The sequence below is a fragment of the Arctopsyche grandis genome, chromosome 9 (genome assembly GCF_051622035.1).
Source record: "Arctopsyche grandis isolate Sample6627 chromosome 9, ASM5162203v2, whole genome shotgun sequence".
NCBI lineage: Eukaryota > Metazoa > Arthropoda > Insecta > Trichoptera > Hydropsychidae > Arctopsyche > Arctopsyche grandis.
In genome coordinates, this window is record NC_135363.1 from 13,557,065 (window position 1) to 13,579,014 (window position 21,950).

The 21,950-nt window shown below is 35.8% G+C and overlaps 1 protein-coding gene across 1 annotated transcript in view; it reads left to right on the plus strand.

The window, feature by feature from the left end:
• Positions 1-21,950, plus strand: part of LOC143917200 (uncharacterized) — a 90,805-nt gene that overhangs the window by 67,243 nt on the left and 1,612 nt on the right. The window contains exons 6-8 of the mRNA XM_077438669.1: positions 15,612-21,230; positions 21,308-21,474; positions 21,560-21,771. Of these exons, the coding sequence (XP_077294795.1) occupies positions 15,636-21,230; positions 21,308-21,474; positions 21,560-21,771 (5,974 nt within the window). The 5' untranslated portion in view covers positions 15,612-15,635. The remainder of the gene's footprint in view (positions 1-15,611; positions 21,231-21,307; positions 21,475-21,559; positions 21,772-21,950) is intronic.

Sequence of the window (21,950 nt, forward strand, 5' to 3'; positions counted from 1 at the left end):
TCTTTCTACCTGTACAATTAACAGTACTAACGGTATTGATACATCTTGTGGGCAACGTGTCTTTCGTTGGTGCTTCGTTTCACAATTTGTACATAATTGAGTATTGACGTCCTTTCCATAATGTGTGGACAAATTCCAACCAATTTTAACCGTATTATAAGGGACTTGTGTTGTGCACGTTGCCATTTCAACGTGTGGTTTTGGAAAGGAATTGATATATGAACCACACTCGAGGTTATTGTCGCTTGCGTTTTAAGCATGCACAGCGGCTAATTTGTATCGCTCTCTCACTCCACCATCGCGCTGCCCCCTCATTCTAACCCCACACGCTCGCCCGGCCGTCCGCGTACAAATGAGAATGCGTATGTGTCTTCGTAAGTAGTCACGGTGCAATCTCCTGCTTTTTTACAAGCCTCTTATTTGCTTTCTTTTTGCAAGGCTCTTATTAGTTTTAATTATTAGATTGAGCTAAAATTCCTACAGTCTTCAAATCGTTTTGAAACTTTGCCATTTTTACTAGCCCCTTATGTTATTATATTATTTTGACGTCAGTCAGACTAATTTTATACTAGTATAAAATAAGTTTTTGAGAGAATTTAAACTGTTTTATCGACTTTTTTGTCTTTTAACCCATTAATTGATTAGGAAGTCTATAGATCGATGGATTTGAGATTTTAATGAAAACGAAATATGTACGTATGTATATTGTTTTTTTTATTTTTTACCAAAGTTTGTTCACGAGGTATATAAATAACAGCGTGTAGGATAACGATATTTTCGTTTTATAATGTGAATAATAGGTTGTAATTAAATAGCGTTAGCGTATAATGCTAACAACTGAGGGGTCACGGGTTCGAGCCCTGACCCAGTGGTGTTGCCGACCAGCTTTAGATGACCTCTCAGTTGATTATTTGATTTTGTCGAGATTTTTTTGAAAACCTAATTACAGTATGTATAGCAAATATTTTCTATATACATACATATATCAAAATCAATGTTTGTCTGTCACGTATGCGTTCCTATACCATTCAACCGATGAAGATGAAACTTACAGGAGTTATTGTTTGTATGTCCGCGATGGTTTCTGTAAAAAAATCGCCCAAACACGGGAGCGGAAACGGGAAAATAGGGAATGAGTGGCATTGCAACGCAATAATTTCTTCGCGGCGCCACCTGCGTTTTTCCGCTGTTTAACGCTGGATAAGTTAGATTACGAGGACTTTAACTCGGGAATGGTAACGGGAATTGCATGCGTTATTGTGGCATTGCAACGCATGCCGGGTTCAGCTAGTTACTAATTAAAATTACAAAAATAACACATTAAAGATTCGTGGAAACATAACACAAGGAAAATTTTTCTATATATCGACTCATTGTTCTTTTCAATTAGCCTCCATTAGGCAATACAAATTAATCTTTTCTATACGTACGTTGCTTGAATTCGAGAATATATTAATTTGTATATTGTATGCTTACACTATAAATATAATGTAATACATATTTACAGCACCATATTCCACGAACGAGTTCTAATCGGATGCTACGCTCGTTCCGAGCAATTAGCGTATGCTTCGCGAAAGAGGGGAAACAACACACACGTTCGCGCACTCGGCTACTCGGATTCATGTGCATACATAGTTTTCCAACTAAAACAATATACATACATACATGTTACGTATTCGTCGTAGGTACATATATATGTATACTATGCCTGTAGAAGAACGGTGCGTTGTGCTCGCACGGGCCTGTGTGTAGTTATTCCCGTTGTGGTGTCGTCGGATGACCCGCAGCTGCGAGGTGTGACGGGGGCGAGAACCTCTGAGAATCTTACAACCGGACCGGGCACCGTTATATTACGGACCCACTCGATAAGAAAATGCTACTAAATTCTGCCCTTCTGGGTCTCGCTCTCCGATTAATGTTGCTTTCGTGAGCACGAAAGTTCAACCCCTTTCCGAGCTTTCATCAATCTTTTGCGGAAGTGCTAAACAATACCATCAATCAAAATCCTCCCTCCTTCCTTCTCTTTCTCTTAGTTTGCTTTGCATTTGTGCGTCGGTCGCTGAATTTGATATTTCAACTATCGATTTGTTTTGTGGAAGAGTGAAAGTATTGAATCATTCGCGTGGTCTCAATTTGGTTTGGGGATGTCTTATTCAATTTTGTTATTAAATAATTCGATCAAGGTCAGGGATGGATTGAATATGTGGTTTGTAGGAAATTTGGCTATTTTTTGATAACAGACGTGTTGAGGGATGTTCGATTTTCACAGATACTGCAAAATTCCTATGGAACTCAGTGAAAGAGGATTATTCCTAATACCTGGTTGACACGATGCGAGTAGCTTGGACCAAGTAACAGTAACATCGGATGTTAGCGTTCAAAAACGGTTGGATCACGGTGCGAGTTACGTCCAAGTTACCTGACTAACTTGGTCCAAGCTACTCTCACCGTGTCATCCCTGTATAAATAATCTTGGCTAAAATTCTCTAGCGAGTTCATGATAAGTACGAAGATGATAAAGAATTCGGCAAATGTGTGGGTGCTAATTTTTATTGTATTTTTAGTGAGAATCCCATTAAAGGAAAATCGGTTGATCGACGAAATAAGGTCGACGGACTTATAGCCGAAAGGATATTTGGCCAAATGAAATTTTTTATTGTTTAAATTTATCAAAAATATAAAATTTTAATGATGTTGAGGTGATTTATGTATAATTTATCCATCTACTTTCAGTGAGTTTTGAGTAATTTCGATATTCAAATGTCCATTTGGCCAAACGTCCATCGGCTAATGTCTGTTCGGCCAAAAGTCCGCGCACGAGAAAATCGTGAATAAGTAAAAAAAAAAGCAATCAAAACTTCATCTAGTCAAAGATAGATTTTTTTCAAATCTTTGATTCGATTAAACATTTCGAATCATCATATTCAATAGTATGTACGGTTAAACGGCTGTTGAATATCACTCGGTTTTCCTTTATTTATGTAAGTATGTGTATCTCATTGGCTATTTTGTATCTCATTGGCTATTTTGAATTTATATTACGTACATACATATGTATGTATGTACATGTGTATTTGTATTCATGATATAAATATGTACCATTATATTTACATACTTACATATGGATCGAATGCATATTTCAAAGAGAATTAGTTTTATGCATTTAATTACACATTTTACAATACTGTCTATAAATTTCATATGCAATGTCAATAGAAACTGCACGTACTCCACGGAAATACAGCGAACTCAAACAATACGGTTCTGCTCTTGTTGACACAATTCGAACAATTGAAGCTCGAATGCGATCAAATATTGGCATTTGCGAAAGAGTTTGTTGTTTTTTCAGCACGATTTTGCAATAATCGCCATTCGAGAGGATTGAGCACGGTCTCAAACATAATATCGTACCTACCTAGCTCACGTACGGTTCCTCTTCTAGGTCGCTTTGCCGTTACAAATACATATTTACAAATGTTTTATTCCAACTACCACGCGATTTTATTGTCCTACTGTGTATTAGCGATTGTTAATATTGGACTTGGGCTAAAGTTCGGTGCAGTTGCAAATAACAATAGACCGTTCCATTCGTGTTCAAAGCATGAGAGAAAAAAAACATGGTTATTAGATATGTAAGTTAGTTAGCAAGATATTTACAATAATGTTCCTGTTTTCGTGCCGCCCTCTATTTATCATAAGATTATAACTGTACATATATTTTATTGTTACGATGCTAAGCTACTTGCTTATTGAACTTTGTAACCACTTATGTACACACATATATCCATATTAGTAGTTGTTGATGCCGTCGAGATGACTCCCGAAAGCAAAGGTGCAGACACAAAGTAGTTTTCTCTTTTTTACGGCATTTAACCCGCTTGTTGAGTGTGGGATCGCCAATTTGTTCCAGATGTTTCCTTATTTTGCAAACAGCCGTATTACTTACACCCTCTATTATCGCGATTTTATGTTTATAAAACATTCCAGTTTTATTAATGCTATAATACTTGCATTTCTTTCTTTAAAAAAAATGCTTTCCAACTAATCTAAAAAATAATCTATTTAAGACTCACGAGCAATTTAAAACATAAATGAAAGAAATTTTTATACAAATTATTCACCAACTTACCCTAAAAATATAATACAGCTGCAGCAAAAGAAAAAATCACGGTGTTGTTAACGACATAATAAAAAATCTTCGCAGAAACGCTCGTATATGCTTTACGTAATTCAGGAGCAAACTCATTTCTATCATTTCACTTTTATTTTTGAAGACATTTTGAAGGATAATGTTGTATTATTTTTTGTTGGTGAATAGAGTAGCAAATAAGGATGACATGCTTACAAAAATAACTAGACCAAAAAATCTTATTTTGAATTATTTATAACGTTCAATCGGGGTGGCGTAATATTCTGAGCAGGGACTGTATGTAATTAGGCTCAATTCTACGTATGAAATTCAAGCGCTGCAATCGCAACGTGTGATTGGCAATCAGCTGATTTATCACACGCATTTTAAATTGACCGGTTTGGTTTGACTGTCAATGTCAAACTCCGCATTTTTATCAATTGCACTTCCGGACTGTAGAAGTTATCAATAGTGGGTCCTATGTACGTTCCCGTTGTGGATATTTTATCATTCTTAGCTTGTGAATTAGCCGGACGGAAATACATACTTGTGTGGTGGTGAGTAGTCGTGATAATTTTTTTAACGAAAAAGTATCATACGATTTGAAATACGATCTGCAAACTCGTCTGATTGTGTCGAGTGGCCGAATACGAGAAGCAGACACCTCGAATCGATTCATCACGGACGATATGTTGCGACACGACTCGCTCTGCCGTAATAACAATTTTCTCGGTTATTAATCAACAACCTTCACGTGTTACGTCATAATACACACGTGAAACGGCTCCGCATTACCGGCCGTATTATACTTTCGTTATTTATTATATTTTACGTTAAGTCTGAAGGAAATTGGGTAATGCCGGTGTCAGTTCACTTTCGCGCACTTTTCTTTCTCGCCCGACGCTAAATCCGTCGTTCGACCATCCGTGAAATTATTGTGGGGATAATCGATTTAAGGCTGTTCAAAGGATGTTCTTGAGTATTTTTTTCTGCGCTTATTTTGCGAATCCTTCCATTAATTTAGATTTAGTGCTTGCTCTCTTCCTCCCTCTCTCTCTCTTTCTCTCCCTCCTCTCGGACTCTCGCGAGCCGATCGATTACTTGAATGCCGAATAGAACCTTGTTCCATTTTTACGACCTTCCTCAACGTTTATCGTTATCTATGAATTTTATATCTCATTTTGAATTGTGTAGTAGGTATATTACATTCAAAATTTAATTACGACACGTACTGCAGTAATGTTTTTTTATTATTTAATTAAAACATAACTTAAAATAATACAGACACACTCTACGACAGTTGACTATAAATAAGAAAGTTTAATTTTTGGTTTACTACACTGAGCAACAAAAATCGTTTTTTTTTTCTTACCGGAGCGGAAACTTATCAATATTTACTAAGTTTGACCCAATAAATTCGAATATGACAATGGTTTTGTTTTCTTGTTTATGAGATATAGGCATTTAAAAAAGGGCGATTTTTACAGATTTTTGCCTTTTGCAGTCTTTAACTCAAAATCTAGTTAGTATTTGTTACTGTCCCAAAAGCGAATATTGGAATGTTTTTTTTTCATTTACCGCTCAAATTAGTGCGTTTAGATAATAAAAAGATATTGAGATAAAAAAACAAAAATACTGGGATAAAAAGACAAATTAGCGAAATCTCATAATTTTACAATAAAATTTTTATGAAAAAAGTATATTTTTGACTTAGTCAATAATTAATCACAATTGATAGAAAAAAACATCTGACTATGGATTCCAATACTTACTTTTGGCACAGCAATACTAGATTTTGAGTTAAAGACTGCAAAAGTCAAAAATCTGTTAAACCTGTGCCTTTAACATACCTCTTATTAGCCTGTTTAAACGCTTATATCTCATAAACGAAAAGAAGTCAACAAAAATCGTTGTCATATTCAAATTTAGTGGGTCAAACTTAGTATAGATTGATGTTTCCGCTCCGGTAATTGTTTTTTGTTGCTCAGTACTATTTATCATTTTATGAGGAATACTGCCCCTTTTCTATAAGAGGTAACAATATAATGAGAGCATGGGTCATTTTCTAATTTGTGTTTGATGGGCATTAGTGATACTTGGCAATTAATTAATTTAATATTGATTACGAATCATACATGTCTGAAATCTGAATTATAAATGTTTCCTTAGCGGATTTATTTTCATTGTATGACTTTCGAATTTAATGCTTTTAGTTCGGAACAAGGCGTACCCTGTGTTTGTTTCACTCTCAACTTGTGGGCTTTCGCGGTTTAAGTCCTTTGCGCATTACTCAAACACAAAAGGGTAAGCAATTGAATATCACCTAAGTCGTAGTATAATTTAAAATTCGTGAAATAAATATTTTATTTAATTTAAACATGTATGTTATTTTCTCGGATAAAACCTCAATAATGAATATGGCTTTTATTTATGAATTTCATTTTATTTTTCGCTCACAAAGGATGTGAGCTCACCGCGACCTTGTTTCCTATCAGAACACTTTTTAGAACACAGACAGGGGCTATAACGTACATAATAGATATAATAATTAAGTTTTGTAAGTAGTTAGGTATCACATTCTAATAATTAAGTTTCCGAATTCACCTCAATTTATGCTTATCTCGTGCAAGTACTGATTCCACAATTTATTATTTAGAAAAAGTACAAACTTCTTCGGAAAAGTTTTTCTTTATTGATTTCCGTTGTCATTTGAATGTTTCATTTCCTTTGGTTTAGAATATATTATATTATATGTAGTGACTGCGGTTTTGCGGAGACGGCTTGTTCGCATCGATACTTGAACGTTTTCATTATCTCTCATAGAGGTAATGAACTCTCAATCAAGGACGTGGTTAAACGCCGTGGAAAAGTGCTTTTGCTTCTTTTGTTGGAATTTAAACACGAATAAATTCCTACTATTTTTATTATTACTATATTCGATCGTTGAAAAACATCATCGTTCATATTCATTACTATTTCAACATTGATAGACCATTTATATCCATCGCCGGTATTATTATGATCGATCACTTCAATTCCGTTACACAAATACAAGTATTGTCTATAGAGTACATATTTATGTAGTATTGTCTATAGAGTACATATTTATGTATATACCTTTTTCATTGGAAGGGACGAAACCACAACAGTTAAATTTGGGATCTCTTTTCAAATTAACTTTCCGGCTTTAAATCTTATCAGTTAAAATGCACGTAATAGGAATTTGATACACTTGTGTATGCGATAAAAGTCGCTCTTAATAAACCAGACACTTGTAATCTAATCTCTATTATTAGAAAGAAAAGTGTTTTAATTGTGTAGATTATATGAATTTGTAATGTAGTATGCGTTTGATGAGATGTATCGATGTTTAATAGTATTTTACATACATACTTAGCTATTCTATTAAAGAGTAATTTTCAAGTAAATTACCGATACGAATCGGTAATTTACTTGAATATAATACGAATTATATCTAGTTTGAAATTGGTTTTTATAACTGCGACGTAGAGATTAAATCGGAATTTTCACGGCCAAAATTTGCATTTTTAATTGTATGGGAAAGATCCGGTTGTGGTGGATTTCATTTCCGAGAAGTAGGCAATCTCAGTATGCATTAATTCACAAAAAATGAACACTTAACCAAATATTTATACATTTACTTTAGATTTTTGTTTTTAACCTTACAATAGCATACCTACTTGAAGTCGAAACATACTTCCTCATGACAAACACTTCCGCATACAGTTTTGTTACGCAATGTTTCAATAGTCTGCAGTAATTTCCAGTTGCCCTCTAGAGAGGAGAGAAATTAATTAAGAAATGTAACAATGATTATAATTTACAATAACTGACGAAGAGAAAATTTGGTACAAAATTACGATCAAGATATGATTACAAATCGACCATTTCTATGAGTGGGGCCGTTGACTCATATAAATAGTCGATTCGTACGTACCCTCTATAAACTAAACTATGTATATATGTAGATTTTTGAATTGTTTTTTATAGGCTAGGTATTTGGTGTAATTTTCTTTAGTTTTTCTATTCGATTTTCTGATGAAAATCGTTTGGGCGGATTTTGTTTGGAAAGCGGGTTTTGTTTTGTTTTCATTTTCACGCGATAAAATTCGGCGAGTGCGGGCGGGCAAGGCCGTCAGTTTTTACCGGTCACTATTATGTAGTCCGGTTCTATAGTGAAAATGTAGCGTAAAAGAGTCGGAATGGCGATTATCTCCGATTTTTTTTTACATAACGTTTCTCTCGTTTTCGACTGCGAAACAGAGAAGAAAAAAATCGTTCACAATCCCTCGACAGTTATTGAGAATCTGCCGTCCGAAAATACCGACGGACCGCGACGTCTCTATTCCACGTTATTTTCAGACCGTTGCTCTCGAAACGTTTTGTTTCGACGCGTGCGAATGTGCTGAAAACGCATACAAACAAACGTTCAGCTGTTGTAAATAAACAAAATAAAATCGAGCTTTCCGGCACCCATAGTCGTTTTCTTAAACGGTTACTCATCGTTCTGCTACAAAATGACTCAATCGGAACAAACTAACCGATTCTGCTAATACGAAGCGCGAATATGACTTATTCCATTTACTCCGTTTGACGAAGATAAAACAACGTTATGCTGTTAATAATAATAATGTTGAATTGTGTGTTATAATAGTAACACGTAGGGGTGGGTTGAGGATTCAAATGAAAGGCCAAAGTCGCTTTACAGCATTTATTTAACAATTCAGGAGGTCCACACGGATCCAACGCGCACTCCAGAATAATCTGTGTATACCTCCTTATATTTAATAATAATACCTCCTTATACTTAATAATAATCCTTATAAAGGACAAATTGTCCATCACAGCTTTTCCCTGATCCATTAATGTGAGAATTCTAGCGGGCACTTACGGACTCCCATTTAGCCTAATCCGGGGGTCTCTATTGTTGTCCCCCGAATGCACTTAGACAGCAGACACTCTCTCGTGTTGCCACTACATACATTAGTACTGTACCTAATTTGACAAGTTTATTTTAATAAACTGCGTCATTCCCTTAATAGTTTGTTTATATAATTTTTACTCAAACTAGACAAAAGTGTAGTAACAGATAACTTTGCATGTCATGTTGCTTTTGAATATATACATAGCAGTGGAGTGCCGTCATTGGACTAGGATAGTTCCCTAAAATATTTTACCAAAAATATTAACAATTTATATCTTTGTCCATTTTGATATTTTTCACTCTGTTAGTGAAATTCGGAAACCGGGATCGGGAGACCTGAGGTTAGTGGTAGTGAATTGTTATGGTATGGTCCACCGTGTCGTGCGCTTGTACGGACTCGCCGCTTCAAGTCTGTTCCCTTCGCAGTACTGGTGAATTGTTATATGTATATGGGCATGCTTCAAGCTTTATGGAATTTCTTGAAGCGTTTATGGAATTTTCACTAAGAATATTCTGAATTGTGATCAAACATCATTCTGAATGCAAACATAATTTTTTTTTTAAATAATGCATATTTACATAGAATTTATTGAATACAAATGTGGAAAGGGACTTGGCTCACGAAACGATTCCTTTAGAAGAAATCAATGCGGAACGTGCGGAAACAAATAATGAAGCCTTGGAATGTTGCATTCTCGATCGATTTATGTTAGCAAAAAATTATACTCATGACGGATACTATTTTAAAAGTCACGGCACTCCACTGATACATACATATGTAGGTATTATACTGAATTTGTGTTGAAAATTTTCCTATCACAATTTTTTTTCAATACTTATGAAACGGTTTGCATTTTTTACGAATTAATCCAACCGTTAACCGTTTATATTATACTTCAAAATTCGAACAAAAATAACTTTTATAACTTTTTCTTGTGAGTTTTCTTAATTGCTTTCTAATTAAAACTACCTCTTAAAATTTGAACAAACACTATTGTTTGTCAAATTGTAGTAAATACCTGTTTAGTTGATGAGAGGACATGTTTTGTTGATACGTATTATATATTATTTAAGCTGTTTTAAAAATCAATACAGTTGACCCATAAAACTCGACATGAGGCCACCACCCCCTCTAACGAATTGAGAGACTTTTCCGTCGGACAACGAGGCGGTTGTTCTGCAGCATTGCATCATTTTTCAATTATTAAATAACTTATTTTTTGGAATATCGATTGGAAAACTAGTAACGTAAGTGCAAGTGTAAATCTGTGAATTACTTTTCGCCTTTTTTACATAGTGTATATGTATGTATGTACATATTTAGGGAAAATTGTAGACATATCCGATAGCAAATAAGAGGAAATAAAGAGACGTGTGAAATTAAGATTGAGTACATTTGGTCGACTGAACACAGTTTTTAAATCAAATGCCGCTTTGCCTGCTGAAGAAGATTTTCTTTAAATGAGATTTGTCGGTAATGACGTATGGATGTGAAACTTGGACAAGTTGCTACACAAACTCAAGTGCACTCAAAAAAGTATGGAACGCTGTATGTTCGGCATAAAGAGGAGAAATTGAAAGCGGAATACGTGGGTGATTGCATGACAGGAAAAGATAAAGAGATTGAAATGGCAATGGGCGGGTCACGTAGATGGAAGGATGTACGAAAAGTGGTCGGAAGAAGTGCTGGAGTGATACCTGAGAGAATGTAAAAAAAAGGGCGAAAGGAAGGAAGATGGTCGGATAAAATTAGTAAAATGTGTGGGGTGAGATGGACGAATGGAAACGTGTTGGGGAGGTTTTAGCGACTGCAATAATAAAGGGAAATATTTATTATCGATTTTGTTAAAGGTGACGGTAGTTAATATTAAATTAGAGACAACAGGTGTGTAAGCAAACTGAATGAGGTATTGTGGTAAGGCCACATTGAAGTACTCTCGGATACACCTTTGATTGTTCGCTCGTTTGCCAAGGTGAGCCTGAGCACAGACGAAGATCGACGAAACTGTGACCCTGTTTAGAGTGTGCATCGTCTTTGTGTTTACTTTATGGTCGAGTGTGCAACCTTGAAAGTTATGCAGCCAGTGTCGGCACGTGACCGCGACACTGGCAACCCGGTGGGTGGCCGTGGCCAGACTGGGCGCAGACGCCGGGGGCGGACGCTCACGGACCGGGCCGCCGCCCCCCGCCCCCTGCTCACCCTCACAATCGATACTGGGACAGAGTGGCGCATACCCGCGTGCAACAGCCGGGGACCCACAACAAACAATAAACACCACGACTAGACTGTTTCTTATCACCTGTGTACAGTATACTCGTCAACGTGGATTGTTTTGGAGTTCGTCAAAGTGGTGCTTTACAGATTCGTTTGCTAGTTCACTGTTTAGTAAATTACTTTTGTGAATGCAATTGAAAGTTGTTTGTGCAATTGAAAGTGTTCGGAGATCGAATGAAATGTGACGACGAATGAAATGGCGCATAAATGTATGTACTAGTTTACGTACTGTGACCCGACACTCGTGGGCCATCAAATTCGGTCACGGCTCGGGAATTCCCTGGTAATAGGGTCAATTGCTAATTTTTGAACTGCCGTTTGTACTGTATCGTCGGCACAATATTTTTGTTCCGTTCTTTTAGGAGTTCGTAACTTTTTGTTTGGCTTCCAACGAATCAAAACATATATGTACATATATGTTACAGTCGAAGTGTATTTTCAGTTGTAATATATTCCAACTGGCGTTTTAGGTCATTAATATTCGAATACAATTCAATTCGTAAATTATATCTCTACAAGCGCAAATACACTTTCAACAATGTGCGCCAGTTGTAATATAACGGTTGAATTTTGACAGCTCTGATGTTTTTATGAATGCCTTAGAATTCAATAATACGTTAATATTTGCTAGATATTACGAATTAATGTAATGAGTACCGTATTACGATAACTCTAAGAATGTGTTTAAAACAAAAATGTGACTTTCCAACTCAATTTACTTGTCGAGTGAAGAAAACCTAACCTAACCATCTAACCTGGTATCAACTTATAGTTGAATTGTATTTTCAGTTATAATATATTTTGACCAGTTGGAATGTAATACGGCATATGAATCAACTTACGTGGGTTATACGGTTTATATTCCGACTGGTTAAAATATATTACAGCTAAAAATACACTTCAACTATAAAGGTGGTTGGTACCAGGTTAGATGGAATATATTCCAACTAGTCAAAATATATTACAACTGTAACATTTGTAATATGTACATTAAGATTGAGTGTTGTTATAAATGTTGCAATGTCATTTAGAACGTTCATATGTACGCACCTAAGGCAAAAATGTTCTAAGTAATTAGTGTATAAATTTTGGTTGATCTACATACATTTGATTTTACATTTATAACCGTTCTATTGCACAGCGATTTGATAATAAAAACTGGTTTTTCGAGTATGCAGGGCGCTACGAATGAACAAGCAGTGCACACGCATCAATAGAACCAAACTGTTAATGTACTAATCAATAGTGTTTAACATTGGACTTAGTTATATGGGACGATGATTTATGGAGTAGGTATCGAATATGTATTATAGGCGTGGCCTTTTCCCAGGACCAGACTTAATTAGAATAATAAATCAATATAATACTTATGTATTATTAAACGTTTCAATTTGATTTTGGTTGTTTTTATTCCTTGTCGTCGTCAAGTTTTATTTATCGTTATTTTATCAATATGCGATTACTAATTAATACCAGCGTTGCTGTTTTATGTAGATTCATATATTTCATCGTTATTACTATTGTCGAATGTTTTGTGAACATCGTTTGAATTAATAATACGATGGTCATTTACGAAGCTTCAGACAAATTTTTATACATTTTTCGCATGACTTTATTTTGTATCGTAACATAGGATCAATATTGCTCTGTTCTAATGTTGTGACGTGGAGATTGAACGATCAGTGCTCGTCGACTGGTGGTTGATAAACATTCACCGTTTAATTAGCGGTCAGAAGTCAACAGAGTGAGCTGCGCTCAACAGCCAATGAGGTCTCGCGTTTCATCGACCAATAAGATATCTGCGTTGAGTATATGTACGCTTACTATACAATGTCAGCGGATTGCTCCGTAGATTTATTTCAAGTTGATTGTCCGAGATGTAAACAACTACATGTGTACTTCACTCTGATCAGGAAATCTAATTTCCCATCCGCGCAATAGTATTATTGCTATGCCAGAGGTAACCTCAGATTTTAAAGGTGATATTTTTTTGTGTAACGGCATTTATTCCATTTTATCCAATCTGAGTGTTGGCTAGGCCTATATTTATACATAGTTATAAGTAGAAGAATTTATTTATAGTGAATCTAATAAATTGGTTTGATTCAAAATGTGATTGAAGAATACAAATAAGATTAAACTAATAAAGATAATACGTATTAGTTATAGGTATTGTATATTATAACATAGGGAGGTGAACCTGTCTCGCGCCGCTGCTAGGGAGAGCCCTCTAATGTTACGGAGGGGTGGCAGTTCATTCACTCGCCTTTTATAGCTATAGTTTATAACTCAATTTCGCATTATAGCTCCACTCGGTTGGCTTACTTTGAGATTTATCACGCACGAAGGTGATTGCACCGCATCACTTAAAATCATTTCTTTGAATCGAAGTCAATATCCTTTTTGCAATTCCGTCCATGTTTATTGCTATCTATCGTGTGAGATTGATCGCGCGACGGAGCATTGGCCTTATCGTTTATAATCGTCGGTATGCGCAAGTGTCATCATTCCGTTTGAATTTGAGCGGATGTTTTTCATGTGTTGCACTGCACATATTGTTGGCGGCCACGTGGTTTTGGCTCGTACCGGTTGCGGTTTGGGAGTTTGAAAAGACACGCGTAGGTCGAACAACCCGAATGAACCTTGTTCGGGGTCGTTTGTTAACCTGTCTGCGAGTTGCGTAAGTCTGGGTCATTCATTCGACAAAGTGCGAATAACCCCGTCGGGTTGAGGAGGGTCGATAATCTGTCTGCTGTCTCATTCCGAGATAATGTTCGTCCTAGAAGTCACCGTGACTGCGGTCACCGACTGACTGCCAAAAAAAGAAATCCGACCAGGTGCCTTGTTATCTTCACTGTTGACTCGTCTTTCTGGTGTCAAGTGATACGCGCTGCATATGTACAATCGTTTTGGTTGTTTTCGATAAATGCTTCTGGAATTGACGTCGTCTTTTTTGTATATCAAAAAACTTCCTTTCGTCCGTAAGAATGCCGGCAATTCAATGAATCGCGATAGAAAGTTCGATTACTAAAGAGTTCAAATTTTTTTCAGCGGGAAACAATCTATATATATATATATATACAAATCAATGTCTGTCTGTCTGTCTCGAATAGGCGCCTAAACCAAAGAACCGATTACGATGAAACTTTCAGGATTTGTTGTATGCATGTCCGGAAAGATTACTGTGAAAATAAAAAGGGAAAAACCTCTTAATAATAATAATATTCGTAATTACGATTTTATCGTCGCGAAAGTATGAAGCGCCAGTGTGTAGTTAAGGAAATGTTTACGTTAGCAACCAACTTGCGCCCACGCATTGCCAACGTACAAATACATTACGTACCACTGATACCATCCTGACATTACGTACCACTCATAACAATCCTACATATCTATATAAATCAATGTTTTCTGACTGTCACGTATGCGTTCCTATACTTTACTATAATTTAATTTGATTATTAAGAACTAGCTGTATTACCCGGCTTCGCTCGGTATTTGTAATATAAACCGTATAAACATGACTAATCTAATAGTAAACATTTTATTCCAAAAAAAAATTACTATTAGATTAGTCTAATATTAGGCATTGCAACGCATGCCGGGTTCAGCTAGTATACTATATATTTATAAACAAAAAAAGGTCATATAAATGATCTTTTGTTTTGGTTTAAATAATGACGTAGGCTTTTATTCGATTATTTTTCGCTTGAAAAAATAGAATATATTTTATTTGCAGAAATCAAATTAGTTGAATTCCAACCATGACTCATATTTTCATAGTACCACATAATTACAGCACTACAATTTACCAGAATAGAAAATCAATTTCATGATTAATCCAAACGGTTACAGATTAATCCATTACGTTAAAACAATATTGAAAAATCAAACGAAACATTGAAATATGTATATACATACACATACATACATAAATATCCTTGTTTTATCTAATATTTATAATATTTCGAAAGAGATGTTTTATGTACATATATATGTATTACAGTGGCGTGCGGTAAATTCTCTTTTTTTTTGTCGTACAGCCTTACTTAATGTGCGCGAGCAGCATACAAGTGGAACAGGCTGTTCGTCTTGTATCCTGCCCGTGAAATTAGAAACTGTATAAATATAAAAATAATCACTCATTTTGTATGCTTAGTAACTTTTCCCTATTTTTATATTTGATATATAAGTTAAATTTAAATATGTATTTTATACACATGTGCTTAATATTAATTTGGTTTTCTTATATTTTTCAGATCTGGGGGTATTCATGACATAGAATGGACATCAACTTTTCCAATGTGTTGGAAGGTACACGTCAATATTTCCAAGGTCTCCCCAAAGCTTCGCCAAATGATGATACGAGTTCTGGCGAACAAGGGGGGTCTGAACAGCAGACGTGGGGCGACCCTGGTGCGATGGAGGCGCAGTCTGTGCCTCCACCTCGTACCCCTTTACCACAACAGGAGCCTCGACCCCCTTCAGCGCCTAGTTTACCGCCGTCCGAGCCGCCAGAAAGACCACCTTCAGACCCTCTCATAGAACCTGAACCTCACATCATTCACAAAGCGACTGTCATGCAACAGGCTCAGCAGAAACAGCAGGCCTTTTTGAACACTTCGCAAGATCTCGAAAGACCGTCCTCTATCAATATGATATCACCTCCTACGCATATCATTCATAAACCTCAGCGTGTTTCGCAGGATTTACAATCCAGTGAAGATAATAGACAGACTCCAAAGGAAGAACTGCGAATTCCGCCTCATTTTGCAGTCACCGATGGAAACAATTACAATTCCCAAAATAATAACAATAAGATGTCTCCATTGCCCGTTCAAAACAAATACTCTTCACATCTTCCGACTCCTCCACAGCCAAGTATACATACTTCTCAGCATTATCACAGCAGAACTCACAATCCTCCGCAGCATAGAAATTTGACAATTCTTCAGAGTCGTCAGTCTAGGTCTTTACCATATCCTAATTCGTCATACTCCTCGTCAGAGCCATCTCAAAGTCCTAGTAATGCGAATGCTACTCAAAAAATTCCGCAAAATTCTCAAAATGTAAATGCATACTCTCACCAACCATACGAAACTAGTGATATAAGACACAGTTCTTCCATGTCAGATATGTATTTGAAGAGTTCTCATGCATCAAAATCTGCACCTATACCGATTCAAAAGAATTCTGTGGAAACACCTTCTCATTATCCTAGAAATATGGGATACAACTATGTTCACCAAAGTCAAATTTTAGAAGTTGATAAAACTCCTAATAATACAGTTGGGCTACGAGGATATGCTCAAACCATACAGCATCAAAGACCAAGAGTTCCTACGCCTGCTGTTAAAACTTCCACCCCACCTCATCCTACAACTGTTGCGCAATCTAGACAGTATGCTTACAGTCAAAAAGTGGCAGGACAACAACCGCAGTCTTATCACCAGTCTCATTATAGTGCTATGAAAAATCCTAGCCATACATCCCAAGATGCTGTTCGGCAAAAAGTTTCCTCTGCGCATAATTATGATTATTCGTCTCGACTTCCGGTCCATAAACTGGCTAATAATGTCACCCCAGTACCTGTTTCGGGCTACCAAGAGAGAGTGCCTACATTGGCATTGGATCAAAGACATAGTATGGCCTCAACGCATACAATGCATCCTAGTAGAAATGTACCTCACAATACAATGATGGGAGATTCTACTCATCATTATGCAAGAGCATCTTCTCAGACTCGCCAAAATATGAAGATTCCAAGTGAATATCATAATCAACCAGTCAAATCTCAATCATCTCGTAGTCAAATGTATAATTCAAGTTCAAATAATCTTCATCAGTACCAAATGTTAAATACTCACGCAGAGCATTCTTCACCAAATAATGCAAATACGTCAGCCATGGTTGGATATCGTATGCAAACTTCGTATCAACCAACTGCAGTTGTTAAACATTCATATGAAGTGCCAAAACACACAATACCAGTGAGAACTCTTCCAGCGAAACAAAATTTGCCAGTTCATCAGCCTCGAATGACAGTTTCTGTCACCTCATTAGTGAATCAAATGAAAGAATCCTCAAGGCAAGAATCTGTGGTTGCTTTAGTGTCTAAACAGCATAAAAAGGAATCACCTCTTGATTTATCTGTGAAAACTGTAAGAATACCAGCTGATTCTACAGCACAAGATGATGCGGAAAACTTGGGATATGATAAGAGAGATGCAGTTTTACATAATCATGTGAGTAATAATATTGATGTATCTGGTATGTTATCCAATGTAATAAATTCAAGACAGAGATATCAGCATAAACCAAATAATATTAGTAGTTCTCATAAAGTGGATTTCCTTCCAAATTTTAATACGAATTCGGCGGAAAAATCATCACAATATAGGGAAGCTAATCAAACATATTTGCAAAGTAAAAAGTTTGCTCATTATGACCAAGGATTTTCAAAAACTAGCTCGAATGTTCCTCAAGTATACAATAATAAAACAAATACTCATGCAGATCCACAGGGATATTCCGAGCGATTTGATGGTGGAAACCGTTTAGTTTATCCTACTGAAAGTTATGACAGAAAAATTGATCCAAATTTACCAAAAATTGATTTGACTGCTGATAGTGATCAACCAAACAGTGACAGAAGAAATTCTCAAGTTATTTATATGAAAGATGACCATCGTAAAAGAGATGCAGGCTATGTGACTAACAATATACCACAAAAAATACCCCGCTACGAAAACTGGTCTTATGAAAGTCACGAAAGACCAGATTTAGTCCATCCCAGAGAAATACCAACAGCCATGCTAAACCACTATAAAAATAATGGATCCAATTTATCTTCTGCAAATCAGAGTAAATCTTATGATGGTGTGTATAAGAAATCTGAAAACGTTGACCCATATTCTAAATACCACCAAATGCCTCAACTTCAACCCCCACAACCACATCCAGCTTATTATCGGGGATATCCGAAACCGAATAACACATATCAAAACTATGATTATCATACTGCAGATAAAAATATTGGCTTAAAACAGGAATCTCTTTCGTACAATACAGTTTCCCATAATTCGCATTCCACTACACCTGCGGATAAGAGAGTTTTAAACAAATTAAGATATAATTTGGAAGCTAAAAATTGTACAGATGTTCAAAAACTCACAGATAATTCAGATGATTGCATTATAATTCCATCAGATGACAATTCTGCAGATTTTGCTGAAAACAAATTGAAGAAAATGAAAAATATTTCTGATATTAGAAATAACGCAAAACCAATGTCGCCTTTATATAATCCAGAAGCTGATTCGTATAAAGTTCACGTTCCTCGAGCAGTTGATTCGATTAAATATGAATTAGATTCACCACAAAAATCTATAAAGATTAGGGATGACCTTAAAAACCCAGAAACAGTTGAACCTCCACCGAATTTAAACGATCGATGTTCTGACTTGGATATGGCAGCAGTTTTAGCAGCGAGAATACGCACAAAAGCGGAATTAAAAGGTTTTACTCAATCAGCATCGAATCATATTAATACGAGTCATATTAATAAAACTAATAATGTTATTGATAATTCAAAAACTATTATTCCTCCAAAACTTATTGAACATTCATCTGAGCCTCACAGACGAAGGCTTTTTAGTAAATCGGATTCTCAAAAAGAACTAGAAAACAATAAAATATCAGAGCATTCCTCCGTTATTCGAAATTCTTCAGATTCTGTGTTTGATTTTCCCGACAGTGGTTCTGAAAATGAAATTCTTCATAGGGTCAAACATGTCGATAATAAGTCTGACACCTGTATAGTAGAGCGTATTCAAATTAAATCGGAAGAAAATACTGAAGAAGACCCATTTTGGGCAGCGACGTGTGACGATTTTTTAGAGCAATTGAAGTCTGGCAAAATCAAAAAGACTCGAAGAAAAAAGTCCAATATTCCATTTTTAACGGAAAAATCAGATTTGACTGTCAAGGACAATATATTAGATGCCATTAAAATAGAAAAAACTGCTGTGATCAACATAGTTGATATAATAAAAACTGATAAGAATCCTTTTAAAGGAAAGATAAAGGAGGAGATCAAAGATCCAGAAATACAAGACTCATCATCAGACTCGTCGGATGAAGACCAACCGCTTATTAATAAAAAAGTTAAGAAAGATAATCAAAATTTAATCAAAAACAGTTCTGAAAAATCTGAAGATACCAAAAAATGGATTGTCAGTCCAATAAAATCAGAGAATGGTTGTATAGCCAAACGACGAACGAAAAGCAAATACTCTCCAGAATGTAAAATGAAATCTAATAAGCAACAAGTTGTTAGCAGTGATGATGAACAATTAAGTTTAAAGAAAATTAAGCAAGAAAATAATAGACTAGGACGAATGAGTGACTCGAACTTAAGTGATAGTGAATCTGACGATTTAAGTGTTGCCAATCGATTAAGATTAAGGAAAAGTTCATCATTGTCAAAATGCAATGAGAAAAAGGCTAACAAATCACCAGGTAAAGATTCCTCTAAAACTAAAGAAGAAAATAATAAAATGAAGAAAGCAGGATTTGGAGATGGTTCTGATTTTCGTCCAGGTTGGGAAGAAGAGGTATATAAATACAAACGATCTCTCCGAATGCCAGCCAGTTTGATAAACGTTTCTCGACCACCACATTGGCCCAGAATTTCAACATCATTACCTGATCTAGATCCATGTCCTAACTCCCCTGCTCCTTCAACATCAACTGAAGAATTATTTACGCAAAGATTACACGACAAATCAAAACAGGAATTGGATAGTGATTTAGAATCTATATCAAGCTTTTATATAAATCGAAAATCAAATTATGATTCAGAGGCGTCATCTTCAACAGTCATATCGACGGCAAGCAAAAAATTATCATCCAAAAATGATAACAATTCAATTTTAGATGTTTTAATTCAAAAATGTGGCAAGAAGGATCTCAAAAAAAATAAGTTGAATAATAAGAATGAATCCGATGGTCCAAAAATAATTCCAAAATCGACAAATTCAATGGAATTGTTAGCCACACCCAACTTAACTTTAGAAAAATCTGCTACCAAAAAAGGTACTAAAAATATCTCAAATGAAGATATGATGAGAGACTATTTTTATGTTAATTCCTTTAGACCAGAAACGGTTTCTACTTTTCGAGATGCTTTTATTAGTAATACAGACGGTTTGTTAGGAGCCACTCAAGAATTCTCACCGGTGGTTTTGAAATCTCGAACTCGAACTGAAACACGCGTAATGAAACAGAGGGCAACCATTAGAGAAGTTTTTGGTGATGAGCGACCAGCATCAGCTCCACCCACTACCTACACAGAAGAGCCCACACAAGACACCAAACCGACCACTAATAAGCACAAAATGGTTTTGTCGAAAAAGATCAAAAAGCAAATTAGTATTAATAGGGAAGGGTTACGAAGTTCTAGACTTTTAAAACGTAATGACCCAAAAGGGAGAACACTTAGAATTAGGAAAAGAAATAATTTCTTGAAAGCTCTATCTACTAAAAAAGTAAAAAACAATATTTTTACCAAAGTAAAGAAAGAAGTGTCCCCCAAAAATAGTGAAAATAATACAAATAAAAACAATGAAGAGACTTTAATTCCCGTTAAAAAGGCATACAGGCGATTATTTCCTAGAAGAAAGCTTAGTTCTGGTTTTGATTACATTAGAAAAAAGAAGAAGCAGATCAAGAAAAATGATAGTGTACGAAAACGATGTGCCTTTTCTAGACCAAGCCCAGAGTCTGTGCATGATCTTCAACGAGAAATTAAAGGCTGGATTATTAATAAAAGTGTTGGCGAAACAGTTTTGCATAGAGCGGCTCGTCTCGGATATACAGTGAGTTAATATAGTACATACGAGCAAATTATCTATTTCCATACAGACATAATTTAACAAACAATTTTATTTATTAGGATTGCGTAGCATACTGCCTTGAAAAATTGGACGTTCCACCATCATGTCGAGATAATGCTGGATATACTGCTTTACACGAAGCGTGCTCCCGTGGACATCTTGATATTGCTAGACTTCTATTGCAATATGGAGCAAATGTATCAGAGGCTGCCCAAGGCGGAATACGGTAAAAAGCGAGCATACATACATACTATGTTTTTCGATTACGCACACGCATACAGATGAATATAATATACATTTTTATTTTGTAGACCACTACACGAGGCGTGCGAAAATGGTTATGTGGAGATCATTCGCTTACTTTTATCATACGGAGCTGATCCACTGTTGGCCACATATTCTGGTCAAACTCCAATTTCATTAAGCGGAGGTAAAGCAGCTAGACTGTTGCAGCTTCACTTATGTGATGTCCAAGGAAACATGCCTCAGCCTTGGCAATTTAACGGACCAAGCAAACTTTTAGGTATGTATTATTTTATTATATTATTAGTGTTGTGTTCATTGATTTCAATGGGTAAATCATAGTGCACTTGTGCATTGATTTCAACGGGTAAATCAGGTGCATCGACAAGTCAACATCGAAAAATCTTGTCGATGCACTCAAACACACAAACATACGTCCCGTCCGTTTTTATGTATATT